General features: G+C 42.8%; 1 protein-coding gene across 4 annotated transcripts in view; it reads left to right on the forward strand.

Annotated features, from left to right (window-relative positions):
- Positions 1–12,831, forward strand: part of ptprma (protein tyrosine phosphatase receptor type Ma) — a 139,156-nt gene that overhangs the window by 61,052 nt on the left and 65,273 nt on the right. For all 4 annotated transcript variants that reach the window (XM_079648547.1, XM_079648549.1, XM_079648550.1 and 1 more), the window contains exon 7: positions 63–356. In XM_079648547.1, the coding sequence (XP_079504673.1) occupies positions 63–356 (294 nt within the window). The remainder of the gene's footprint in view (positions 1–62; positions 357–12,831) is intronic.

Below are 12,831 nucleotides of genomic sequence, written 5' to 3' on the forward strand. Positions count from 1 at the left end.
TGTTTTACCCATTTCCAATGTGTGTTTTTTTTAACATCAATCAAATCTTTTTGTTTCACAAGAGCCTCCAGTGCCCATCGCACCCCCCCAGCTGACTGCCGTCGGAGCCACCTACCTTTGGATCCAGCTCAACGCCAACTCCATCAACGGGGACGGTCCCATCACCGACAGGGAGGTGGAGTACCGCACTGTTTCCGGCACCATGTACGACCTGCAGCCCGTAGACAAGACCACACACAAGATCGGCCACCTGGACCCTGACACAGAGTACGAGATCAGTGTTCTGCTGACCAGACCTCTGGAGGGAGGCACCGGAGCGCCCGGACCCCCTCTGAGGGCCAGGACCAGATGTGCAGGTGAGGTCAAACCATTACTTACAAAGCACCGCTGGGATTTGAGAGAACTTGTACATTATGTTGTTTCTCAGTGGCACAAGAACAAGCTTAAAGAACTGTACAGACATCATGTTGTAGATGTGTGTTATACTGTATCACACCCACACTGTTTTCTTAAGCTTTGAGCGAGAATTAAACAGAAACACCAAAGTCATTCATCCACTTATTTTCAAATATGTTGAACCTACATTTCTCAACATTTTTAAATCTGTCTGCAATGAAGGTTATGTTTTGTCTGATTGTCAACACAGACAACCGCGAGATTGTCAGTGAAACTTGGGTGATAGGCCAAGGAGGAACTCATTAAAAGTTGCAACTAATTTGAATCACAGTGCAGATAAACACGTTATTTTAAATCTATGGCACAGCCTTGGTAAAGGTCGGCTCACTCAAGACTGCCGTTTTAGTTATCCTCTTGAGTTCCAAGGTTTATTCCAGAGTTACAGTACGTACCAGTATTGTAGAGAACATTTTTATTTAGCGAAGGTTGCTATGTCAACACATGCAGTGTGCCATAGCCTTTGGCATGAAGTTAACATCCAAATGCCTGGACTGTATGTATGAGCTGAATTAACTTTGAAAACCCACCCTAAAGAATACCACAAATAACAGGTAAACAGGTAACAATTGAGGTACTCCTGCTAATTCACAATCCATCGGTAGAAATGGTCTATTATAACCAAAGTAAGAGCTGCTTTTGTATTCTCAAATGAAATCTGCTTTTTAATCGACCCTTCAATCCCCGTCTCTGTGCGATGCTTTGTCGGCCTGTCAGTGGGTTCTAGGTTGCTGAAAATTGTCATGGAGGTCAAGTTTTTGTAAGGTTGATTGTGTGTCAATGCACTTACATGGGGATGTGTTCACAGCTGTTGCGAATTCCACTTGTTTCTTTCTCGTTACAAATACATTTCTTCAAAGTTTTATTTTAGACAGTCCATTCAGAATTACTTTTGTAACAGACCTTGCAAAACAACACAAGTTGGCGAGCAGCTCTCTCTGAACTCGGGCTAGATAATTAATGACCTGTCAATCACACATCAAACATGCTGCCCAGGGAAGAGCAGGATTTGGAGCTTTTGATATCTGTTAGAAGATCATTTGCAAATGTGATAGCCAGAATAAAAAACAACTTTTACTGTCCGCTATTTGAACTGTTCCAACAGAACACCTCTTTTGTACAAGAGAAAACAAATAAGCGAAAAAGAGAGATTCAATTGAATTTGTAAAATGTCTGAATTTCTTTTAGCAGTTCAAGCCTTTCATTCATTTAGCGGTTAATTATTATTTTATTAGTATTGCCTTAGGCTTGTTGTATTTGCGTTTGCACAATCCCTAGTTTACTTTTGCAAACAAAACATTCAAAAAAGATTCCCACTTTAACAAATCACCGCCTGCTTACAATAAATGGCCATCAGGGCTCCATTGTTGGTAAAACTCCATTGTGTTTCCTCTAAAGTCTCATTGCGTTTAAAGTAAATAACTGCAGCTTGCAATTGCCCAACATATATCATTGCCATTTTACTTTGGTAATGTTTTTTTCTATTGTAGACAAAGCCTTCTGTGTTTCCATTGTTTCCACCTATAGATCTTCATTAAGATTGTTGGCATATGGACATAAATAGTCTTTTGAAGTAATTCCAGCTGAGCACCTGTGCATACTGTTTAGGCATAGCAGAATAACTGCAAATACATACCAATAAACCAGTGGAATAATAACAAGTTTAAGTAAACTCTTTCAACACATCCCTTAGTGTTGGGAACATCTGTGTGTCAACATAATTGATATGATTTATGGCTTTCTCCAGACATACAGTAGATCTTGAAACCGCCCTGCCACATGGTTGACTTTTATAAATACTTGTTTATTCATCTTAATTCTCATTCTGAAGTTCCTGCGAGTTTCCTAATTCATCAGCAACACAGATTGATATCATGTGTGCGACAGAGTGGCACCTTTTTAAATTTGGATCGTTACATTGCTGATATACGATGGGCTTTTCAATCTCAAACATGTACATAAACACTTTGAGAGTGCCTGATGATATTGTACAAATTGCCCTTCTCACAACATTAACCAGCTAAATTCCCATGCCGCACTAGGATGCCAACTTGGGGAACAAAACAAACCTAGCCTCAGCATTTTCCCAGGCTAATGCCGTGTGGTGTCCAGAGAAACGCTGATGAAAATGGGATTTTTCTCCCCTCGCAGCCCAGGGTGTGACTCCCTCTCCCCACTGTGAAGGTCATGAGCTCATTCATTTTTAGCCGGGCTGATAGGGATGAATGGCACTACCTGTGCAGCCTTTCTGAGTCGGGCCCAGCTTCAGCGGGGGTCCTAACCCTCGGCCACCCTGCCGGCCACAGTCGGGGAGATTGATGGCCCTGACTCCTGAAGTGTGTTTGAGGAAGCAGCTCTTGATCTTGTCCGGTACTCTGCTGGTCTTTGCCACTGACAGGCTGGGCCCCGGTAGAGCTCCTAATTGAACGGTTAAGACTCACAGGGCTGTGTGATACATCACTGTTGATACAGGCAGGGCCGAAGTCTCGCTCCCCCTCTCCCTTCACTGCTGTCTGGAGGCACTAATGAAAATCTGTGGCCAGTTTAGAGCAATGTCTCTCATATAATTATTCATAGCCATGCCTTGGTCACTTCGCAAACTGAGCAATGTTTCTGATGACAAAGGATGTTTTAATTCAATCTTCTGTAAAATAGGGAATGTATAATGCATGCCGCCGCCGATTCAATTCAGAAGCAGGAAGAAGAAAGGGGCAGCTTTTGAAAGGTTTTCTTTCCAATGAGGCACTGCTATTACTTTTTCTAGTGAACATCAAAAGAATGTCCTATCAAGGCTCTGTGATTGCTCGAGGGGGTTATTTGTGGGTTTCAAGGGTTTTCAGAATGATTCAAACAACATTTGGCTTCTGTGTATACTCATGTCCTCCGTCCGTGGATGTTGAATTTCACAGCCTGTTAACATTAGTTATTCTTCCCCTTTCCTACTGGCCAAAATTACCCGGCAAACATTTGGAGCTAAAACAGAAAAGCTTTTGGTAACTGCGCTCGTCTTCCATGTGAAATCTGTGTCCGTGTGAAGTTGTTTACCACTTGAGTTCTCCACGCTTGGTAAGTGCTACTTGAAGGAAGACACTGTTTTATCAGGTGGTGCCCTAGGATCACAGCAGGGTGCCCTGCATTTCAGCAACTCTATTGAGAAACCATCTCACACTGAGAAACCATTTCCAGCCCACACTAGGACGGCAGTTAAGCAAGCCTTAAACAACTTCTCCTCCTCAGTCTGAGCTGTACTTTAGATCGGTGTGGAAAAGTGTTTTCCAGTATCTTCACATTGCAATCTGCTTTGAGTTCAGAGGGTCAGACACATTTTGAATATGGATTGACAAAACCTTTGAGAAAAGCAAATACTTTCAACATTGTGTTACTCCAGTAGAACACTTATTCCCACATGGGTGTATTCAACCCACTTCTGTTAAAGACGGTTACCTTGGACACTTACAAGGGGGCCATTTTATGCTAATTGTATGGTTCATATTTTTATTTTGTGCCTCTACTAAGAAATGTCTCCAGGCTTTAATGTTCAAAAAGCCCTTGATTTCTCTCATACTGCCTGTGCTGCAGCACCTCTTTTCACCCTCTGAATGAAACCAAAGCCCAGTCTGCTCTGATTGGTTAGCTGGCCGGCTCTGTTGTGATTGGTTAACCGCTTAGAGATGTCCCGCCCCATATCACGTAAAATGTGTTGGAGCACTAGCCAGTATAAGCCTGAGCGTTACATAGTGATGTCACTCTGTACCAGAAGTTAAAAAAAAAGGAGTCCAATCGAGGCGTTGCGGGCGGGGTGTGTTGGATAGAATCTCCCTCTGGATGGAACTTCAGGATGTTGGCTTTTGCAGACTATTTATATGCTTTAAAACCTATATCGTCAACTTAAAATGATTAGACAGCCATTTGAAGTTGATTAAGCCAGAGTAAGGGGTGCACACGTCTGCACCCTATGGCCTCTGCTGGCTGCTAGCTCTCAGGTGCTTTAAAAACAGAGCAACATGCTGTCCATGCTGCGTCCAAACACCTGCTCCGACTCCCACCCCTGCCAAGTCCACATCTCCATCTATAAGTTGTCTCCATCTGTGCTCCGGCACCACGTGGGAGTAGTCTCATCGGTTTGTTTTTGCTTTGCCGTTCTGTTGCACAGAGTGCTATTAACCACTGGGGAAATGAGCATTAATCAGGAATCAGCCCTCACATTAAACACTCGTTTGTAACAGTGGAGAGTAGGGAGGAGCTGCGCAATTATGTTCTCCCACACCAAGGTTGGTTATTTACATTTAGCCTCCTGGTGAGTTTGTCCAAAGAGCAGGTCTGTTTTCATGCAAATGAGAATGTCTAGCAACGTGAACATGGTTGTTGTGGTAAAATACCTGAATCTTTCAAGTACAATAATTTGTCTCAGTGACTAACAACTTGAAGGACAAGTGTGAATGTTGCCTCAGTGAATGTTAAGACGATTTACAAGCAAACCGAAAAGAGATCCTGCTGACTTGTTTTCAGAAAAGCACATTATTTATAAATCTACACGACTTGATGAAAGGTCATTCGTAGTCAGGTATAGGTTTTCAAATTAATACATGCATTCGGAAAGCACTCCTTACATGTGCAACAGGTGTGTCTGTGGATCCTTAACATATCAAAAACTGGCTGCATCTAAACTAATTTGTTGCTCTCTTTGTACAGTATGTGCATTAAAGACCTTAATCAAAATGTATATGCAGTATAACAGCCAAAGGTTACAGAGGGTAACTTTGGAATGAAGTCTTACTGTAATTTTCACCATGTCTAGAATAATATCTAAAACCATTCTTCTGTACTTTGTGTCACTTAGTATAATTCATACCTGTATAGGTTAAACTGCATAAGGTGTGAGCAGTACATTATTGGTGCAATTTACTGTGAGGAAGTTATTCTACATAGAACCAAATACATTTACTAAATTATGAAAGCAGCCCTGTGCCCATCTGTGTTTATTCATATAAATCCCTTGAGATGTTTCATCATATCAAGATCACCATATCATATATGTATTTCGAACACATTTTTAATAACAAATTAGTAGACCGTTGCTTTTATAGTATACTACAACTGCAGAGTTAAAGAATAAAAGAAGTGGAGTGAAAGTCCAAGGACTGAAGTACAGTACAGGTTGACAATAAATACTGTTGCTAGAAATGTTTGGCATGTTATTACTAACCTGCCAACCAGGTAACACCTTACCTTACTTTGAGTCACACCATAGAGCCAGTACATTTTACCTTTACCGATGTTGTCCAACCAAGCTTTACCATTTGATTAGCAGGTCAATTGATGATCTGTCAGCTATAACTGCTTTTTGATCCCCTCTATAGCTTGATGCATGTCTACAGGGCAGCTAGCCAAGCTCTATCCCTTTATGATGCCCCCTTTCTTTTGCTACAGCTGAGATTGAGCAGATCTGTCTCTGTGGGTCTGAAAGGACACTGTTTGCTAGGTTTGATGTGTCTAATTAATGCTATTGTTGCCTCGAGGCTTGAAAAGAAAGCCACTTCACCTCACCATCTCAGATAACATTGGTCTGGTTTGTCACCTACAATAGCTGGCAGTCATGTGACCTATAGGCTAGGGGTTTATATACCGTCTGAGGCAAGGCGAATGAAAAGCCTTGGTTTGAGGCCCATTGAATTTGTGTTCCTTTGTCAGTGGGAGAAAAACAGGGTAGATGGAGTTTTTGGTCTGCAGGAAGGTTATAGGAGGACCACAATAAAAGTCTTTTTTTTATCATAGCCAGCTGGAAGTATAATGGTGAATTGTGTTCTATGATATTGGCTCTGCAAAAGGTAGATTGCATTTTTCTCAAGGACACATCTTCAAACTTCTGCCAGAAAAGAGAGACATAGAGTGAGAGAGACTCTGCATTTATAGCCGTTTCATTATTATTATTTCACTCTTCTCTATCCCTCCATCTATCTGTTCTCAAAACACGACGGAATTGAGACTTTGAGAACAGATGTGCTCAAACGATACTCTGGTGACATGCTCGTAAACGTATTCTCTTCCTAGTCTCGAGCTGCATCTTCAGATCCTCACAAACAATTATCATCGAGGTTGTTTGTAACCTCAACTCTTAAGCCTCAAGAGAGTGATGAATAGCTGTAGTTTAGTCAGGCTTGGCAAGTTCTTTTTTTCTGCTGTTTCAAAATTTGAACTGAAGTGCTTCTCAAGGTCTTTAAATGTTTCTATTCCTTGTCTTTAATTATTCATGGTCTATCTGCTGTAATTTTTGTCACAGATTTTCTCCATCCTTTTGCTAAATTATAGATGTCCCATTCCCCTTGCTAGGCGTCCAGGAAGCACTCATTCAGTCTGATTGTATAACTCAAGACTATTTCTCCCGTCTCCTCCTCAACTAAAGGACAGGAATGTCAGTAAGGTTTGGATTTATATCCCGAATTCCCCCCACCTAGATAGCTAGATCTTGGATCCCATATATCTCCTAAGTAGGTGGCTCAGAAAACGCAGCAACCATTTCACAAAGTCAAGCGGCTCACTTTGATTTACACTCTCGGTAACACCCTGAGTTGAATGCGACATATGCAGGTTTTTGGCGACAAATGACAACGCCACACGGGCCATCTGGGGAGAGTTGAAGTTGAAGAATCACCTTGGTAACCTCCCACTGCTCCTGTACAGATTGCGAGCCGGTCGGTAAATGAGGGCTTGTGTTCTTCCTGTGTGTAAGCCTTAACCACAGGCATTTTCCCAGGGAACCTGAACACGAAAGACAAAGGCTGTCTGACAGTAAAGATGGGTGTGTGGGAATGTGTGTGTGTGTTAAGACGGATGGGGGAGGATGGGGTCATTCCTGCCTGTCACTCTGACCCCAATCACCGCACAGCATATTGGTGGAAACGAAATGAAAGATTGATTTAACCAGGTCCACCTCCGCTGCCTCCACTCTTCCCATCAACTGGCTGTCCATTTGTTTTCATCCGGTTGGTGGGCTCACCTTTTGCCCCTCAGGAAGACTTGCTAGGTTTGTTCTTTTAATCCCTCTAAATGGTCAGTGAGCAGCAGAAACTACTTCCCTCTGACATTTTATACCCTGTTACGTATTCCACTTCCCTTTTTCAAAATCAAATTTTTCAATACTAGAATCGACAAGTGCAATTTTTTATGATTTGGTATTTGGAAAAAAGCAATTTAGCAATGGCAAGCACTATCACCTGGAAGCCGTAATGTGCATTTTGGTGTTTACCTTTCCTGTTGTGTGTTTTATAAATGTGATGGTGCATGCAAATGGTCTGCAAAGGCTAAAATCCCAAGGTTTCTCTCCCCCCACCCCACCCCACCCCACCCGAGACGCCTCCATTGGACTCCTTTGTTTACTTATGTAACATAGTGACATCACTATATAACACTTGTGGTTCTATTGGCTAGCGCTCCAACACAGGACACAGAGGCGGGACATCTCTAAGCGGTTAACCAATCACAACAGAGTGAGCCAGATAACCAATCAGAGCAGACTTGTGGCAAGGGGTGCAGCAGCAAAAATAAAGCACTTTTGAAACATTAAAGCATGTAAACAGTTCACAGTAGAGGCACAAAATACAAATATGAACCTGGAAATTTGCATAATAGGGCCCGTTTAAATCCATCGCTGCTGTGGTTTGCATCATGGTATACTTACTTTATCTCCACCCCACTAAATGATGCCTTCATGATTAATAAACTGTAGAACCCCTTTAGGCTTTACTGGGCTCTCCCAGTATATGCAAAACATGATGGGAGTAAGTCATTATTAATTCATGAACTAACTGATTTCTATCTAAATATACAGTATGTTTGGATTATCAGGCATGTAAGTGGATGCTTTTGTGTTGCGAGTGGCAAACTATTTACTACTTTGTTTTCAAACCACTAGCACTTGATTGATGCATTCTGCATGAATAGAATTGCACACTTCGCACCAGTGTCATAAATCAGTCAGTGAACAGAAACAAAAATGCATCATATATTTACTTCTAAAATATGCAAAACCTACTCCCTCCAGTAACATTAATCCAATGTCAACTGAGAATATACTTCAACTTCTTAACAAATAAAACTGTAGATATTGTATCAATAGTCCAATTAAAAAAAACTAGTATCAAACAGTTAATTTGATTTGTGTCCGTACATAAAAGGAGAGAACCTTTTCGTAACATGAATTTCCTTTTAGCTCAATTCATGGTCAAAATTGCCATTTAAAAGAAAAAAGGTGAATAAAAATGACCCCTTGGTTCGAAGCATATTCACTGCATTTACACAGATTAGCTTTTTTAAGGCAGCATACAGTAGGATGGTCAATCATGAACAAATATGGGCACTGACTTGGTATGACTTGACATTGTTGGGTCGTGTCATCTATCATCCTCCCGTGCTGCTGAGGTCTGTCTCACTTCCCCCCCCCCCCTCATGTTTTCGCTCTCCCTTTCTATTCAGTGCTGTGAGAAGGAAGGCGTTCGGCCATTCATCTCCACCCCTACAGCTTCAGGGGGTTCATCAGACAAGGTGGCAGCCCAGCACCGGGGCTCATTCTGTGGTTTCAATTCGATCCAGCACGTTGCAGGCCCCTCCGCCCCTCATCCTCACCCATCATGGCAGTCTCATTTATCACGGGGCCTATAAAGAAGGACTTGATAGAGTGAGGAGCGACCACCACCATTCAATAAATCCTTGTGATTATCCACGCCTCCAAGGTGTATGGGCAAAGTGTCTCTGCGTGTGTGTGTGTGTGTGTCCTGAGCGTGTGGGCATTTGTCTCTGACTTTGTAATGGCTGTGCAGGGTGACGTTGGAACACAAGAGGTCCGTGTACAGTGCCTTTTAAAGTGCTATCAATTATAACATGTGTACACGCGTCAACCCCAAGGCCCGGTTTGACTTGTTGCATTTGATGAACAAAAACCTTGGCACTTCTCCCCCTCCCCCTCCTCTGTTTTAGCTTTCTTTCTCCAATCCCTCCACCCACCCATCCGCCCACACATTGACTCCCTCCATCTTTCCCCTCTTAACCCTCCCTCCCTCCTCTTTCTCTTCTTACAGAGGATTGCATAGAGGAGCACTCTAGGAGGGTGATGGAGCTTTGATTGTCGGTTATCAAAAGCTATCATTACGGCTCGCTTCTGCGGGATATGAAAATGATTTCCTAAGTGTAAAACCCATGTCATTACCTCAATGGCCTCAGTGCTATCACTGAGATGTAATAGAAAGAGGCAAACAAATGTGCTCGCCTCCCCGCCCGCCCAGCTCAAACAGAACACAGTGAATAACACACAGCAATGGAGAGATAAGTGACGGCAATACCAGGCCTCGCTGCCAGGAATGGACCACTTTACATGAAAACAGCCCTCCGACCAGAATTTAATCTTCGCCGTTGTCATGTTGTTTTGCTTCTGTCTACAACGAAGGCACCTGCGTGTGACGAGACCCGGCTGCCACTCTCCAGCAAGGAATACAACAGTCTACATGCCATCGTGTGAAAGTCGAGGCATTTCCTCTTTTTTCATCACCAAACCGCCAAGCTTCCCCCCCCCTCCTCCATAGCCTGAGCGCCGTTTCATCCTGATGAGATAGCACCCAGTCTCAGGAGCCGCATTGACTTGACAGTGGTTTCTAATCATTGGAGAAGTAGTCCTTTCTTCCCCCCACACCCTCTCGGTTCTGTTTGCTGAGCAGGGAGATGGAAGTGTATGCCAGCAGCAGGCTTTTCTGCTCTTAATCGATGTGGATCTGATAAAGATCCCGGCTTTCTGAATGACTCGTCCACAGCAAAGCCTGAGGAAGATCTGATAAGTGAATCGTTCTTCTGTACATATAACCGGTAAGATGCTGAGGAACCAGATCTGCACTGCTGTGCATGCGTATGGACGCTCGCATCAGACCGTAAACACACATTGTCCCCCCTCAAGTGCGCGCACACACACACACACACACACACACACACACACACACACACACACACACACACACTTGTCTTGCAGTAAAGTGGCTGTGCTCCGGACATGCCCAATTTGTTTCCTTTCATCCAGGACTAATGTCTCGCTCTACCCAGGGGCTAAGTACACCATTTGAAGCCTCCTCTAGGACAGAAGGCTGCAACATGCGGTTATTTGTTTGTTTTTGTGTCATGTTTGGTGGGAATCATGTTATCGCTACAGCTGCAGTATGCAGTGGCCTTTCAAATTAACAAGACGCAATAATGTGCTGATCATTCCTAAAAACATTATTTAAATGTCATTCTGTAATGACAAAAAAATCACTAATAGTTCTATGTAAATGTCAAATTCAAATTATTCAATTACACCGGTGAGTGTGGGGCAGGTGATAATTTGTTCACCGCTTGGAATACCAATCCAGCTCTCAGTGGAACTCCGTCTGTGTGCCCTGGCATAAGATAGACCTCAGTAATATCCTGCTCCAAGGGATGCTTTCATAGCCATTATTATAACTCTATTCCACTAGAAATATCTGCCATACTGGAGAGATATTAGAGTCATATTTTCAGTACTTTCACCCCAATGTCGCCCCCAGTGTGTGATAGCTTTTGCGGATTGTAAAATAAAAAAATGGTATGGATTTCAAGAGATAGCCCTGTTATTCCTTGTTGTGATTTGTGCTTGTGCTTTTCATACTCAGCCTCTTACTGCTCGGTCAATAAAACTAAACTAGCAGTCACAGAAGACTGGGATAATAGGCTCATCTCATCAGCTGTCATTCATGGGGCCTATTTGAAAATGGCTGCACGGCCTCCCATCTGTACACGGAAAGGTTTATAAAGGATATCAGCCATTCAGCGCGACCCATTCATTTGAGATTAAGTGGTGGAGGAGGAGGGTACAGGGTGTGTTTGCTTTTTCTTTTCCTTCAAAGTCAACCTTGACCATTCTCTGAAATGGATGAGGCACCTTGTTGTTCAAGAAAACAGATGATGTCATTCTGAGTCATGGGGCACAAGTTCTGATTGGGCGTCCGCCACAGATCCTCACATTTTACTGCCTCCCTCAGACAGCTGGCATTTGCACTACAGGGAGCCAATGGGGTAACAAACAATTAGCCCTTTCTCAACAAAACTGCAGGGAGTGGGTATAGAATAGTCATAGGAGCTGTTTACTAAATGGTCAATATTCTTTTATGTTCCTTCACTACCACTGTTGGTGCACCAGCAAAGATATGTTTACAGGGGCTGTATTCTGCCCATTTTCAGGGTCATATTTCTATTTTGTTAACATGTTTTTAAAGTGGACCTACCATGCAAAATGATGTGTGTCAGAAAACAAGTGTCAGAAAACACAACCCTCTCTCTTTTTCTCCGTACCCGAATCTCTAAAAACGGGGCTGCAACAGATCTGATACAGACTGATACAGATTTGAAAATTCTCTGACGTCAGAAACAAGGAGCTCCGCCTATGGAGTGGCGAAGTCCTTCCCTTTCCGGGGGAGCTCCATGTGACCTTATTTCGGAAAAATTATGTATTGAAGTCAATGGAGAGAGAAAGATTATCTTTCGATCCCGTTTGAATTGTGCCACGAATTACACATATGATGTTTGTCAATTTAAAAGATAATTTTGCAGGTCAAACCTGACCGGAAGTAGATGGGCTTGACTTCGCCACTCTATATGGGCAACTCTTCACCTATCAAGGGGGAGACAGCCACGGCCATTGCCGTTCGAAAGCGCTGGAGATGCTGTAGTACATATAACAGGCCTTTAGGTGGCGCTGTAGTCTGCCACAAAAGCAGCGAAGAAGACTTCTCTCAGATTCAGCCCTTGCAAAACCAGGGCTAAAAAAGAGCAAATAGATTGAAATGAGGCATGGCTAAAATGCATGATCTGTTTGGTATTTGGAAAAAAAGACTTTGCAGACATGTTTTATATAGGTATGGCCCTACAATGTATTATTCAAATATAGCATGATAGGTCCACTTTAATGTTCAAAAAGCTCTTTATTTTTCTCATACTGCCTGTGCTGCAGCACCTCGTTTCACCCTCTGTCTGCTTAGTGATCTCCCGCCCCTCAGCCTATCACGAACAATGTGTTTGAGCGCTAGCCAATAGAGGTCCGACTGTTACATAATGATGTCACTATGGGAGTGTGGGAGAGAAACCCCCTCTGGAGGAAACTTTGGTATTTTAGACTTTGCAGATGATTTACATGCACAAAAACCTAGATAACATACTAAAGGAAAGGTAACCCGCCAAAAGACAAATGAATTGCATTTATAGCTAAATAATTAATTCCTCTTGTTTTTGATTTTCCTCCTATTATGTTGCATGGGCGATTTCTCTCCACATTGATATTATTCACAATTGAATACATCGGTTTGTGCCATATTCACAAGATGATAC

The sequence above is a fragment of the Notothenia rossii genome, assembly GCF_949606895.1.
Source record: "Notothenia rossii genome assembly, chromosome: 9".
Classification (NCBI taxonomy): Eukaryota; Metazoa; Chordata; class Actinopteri; order Perciformes; family Nototheniidae; genus Notothenia; species Notothenia rossii.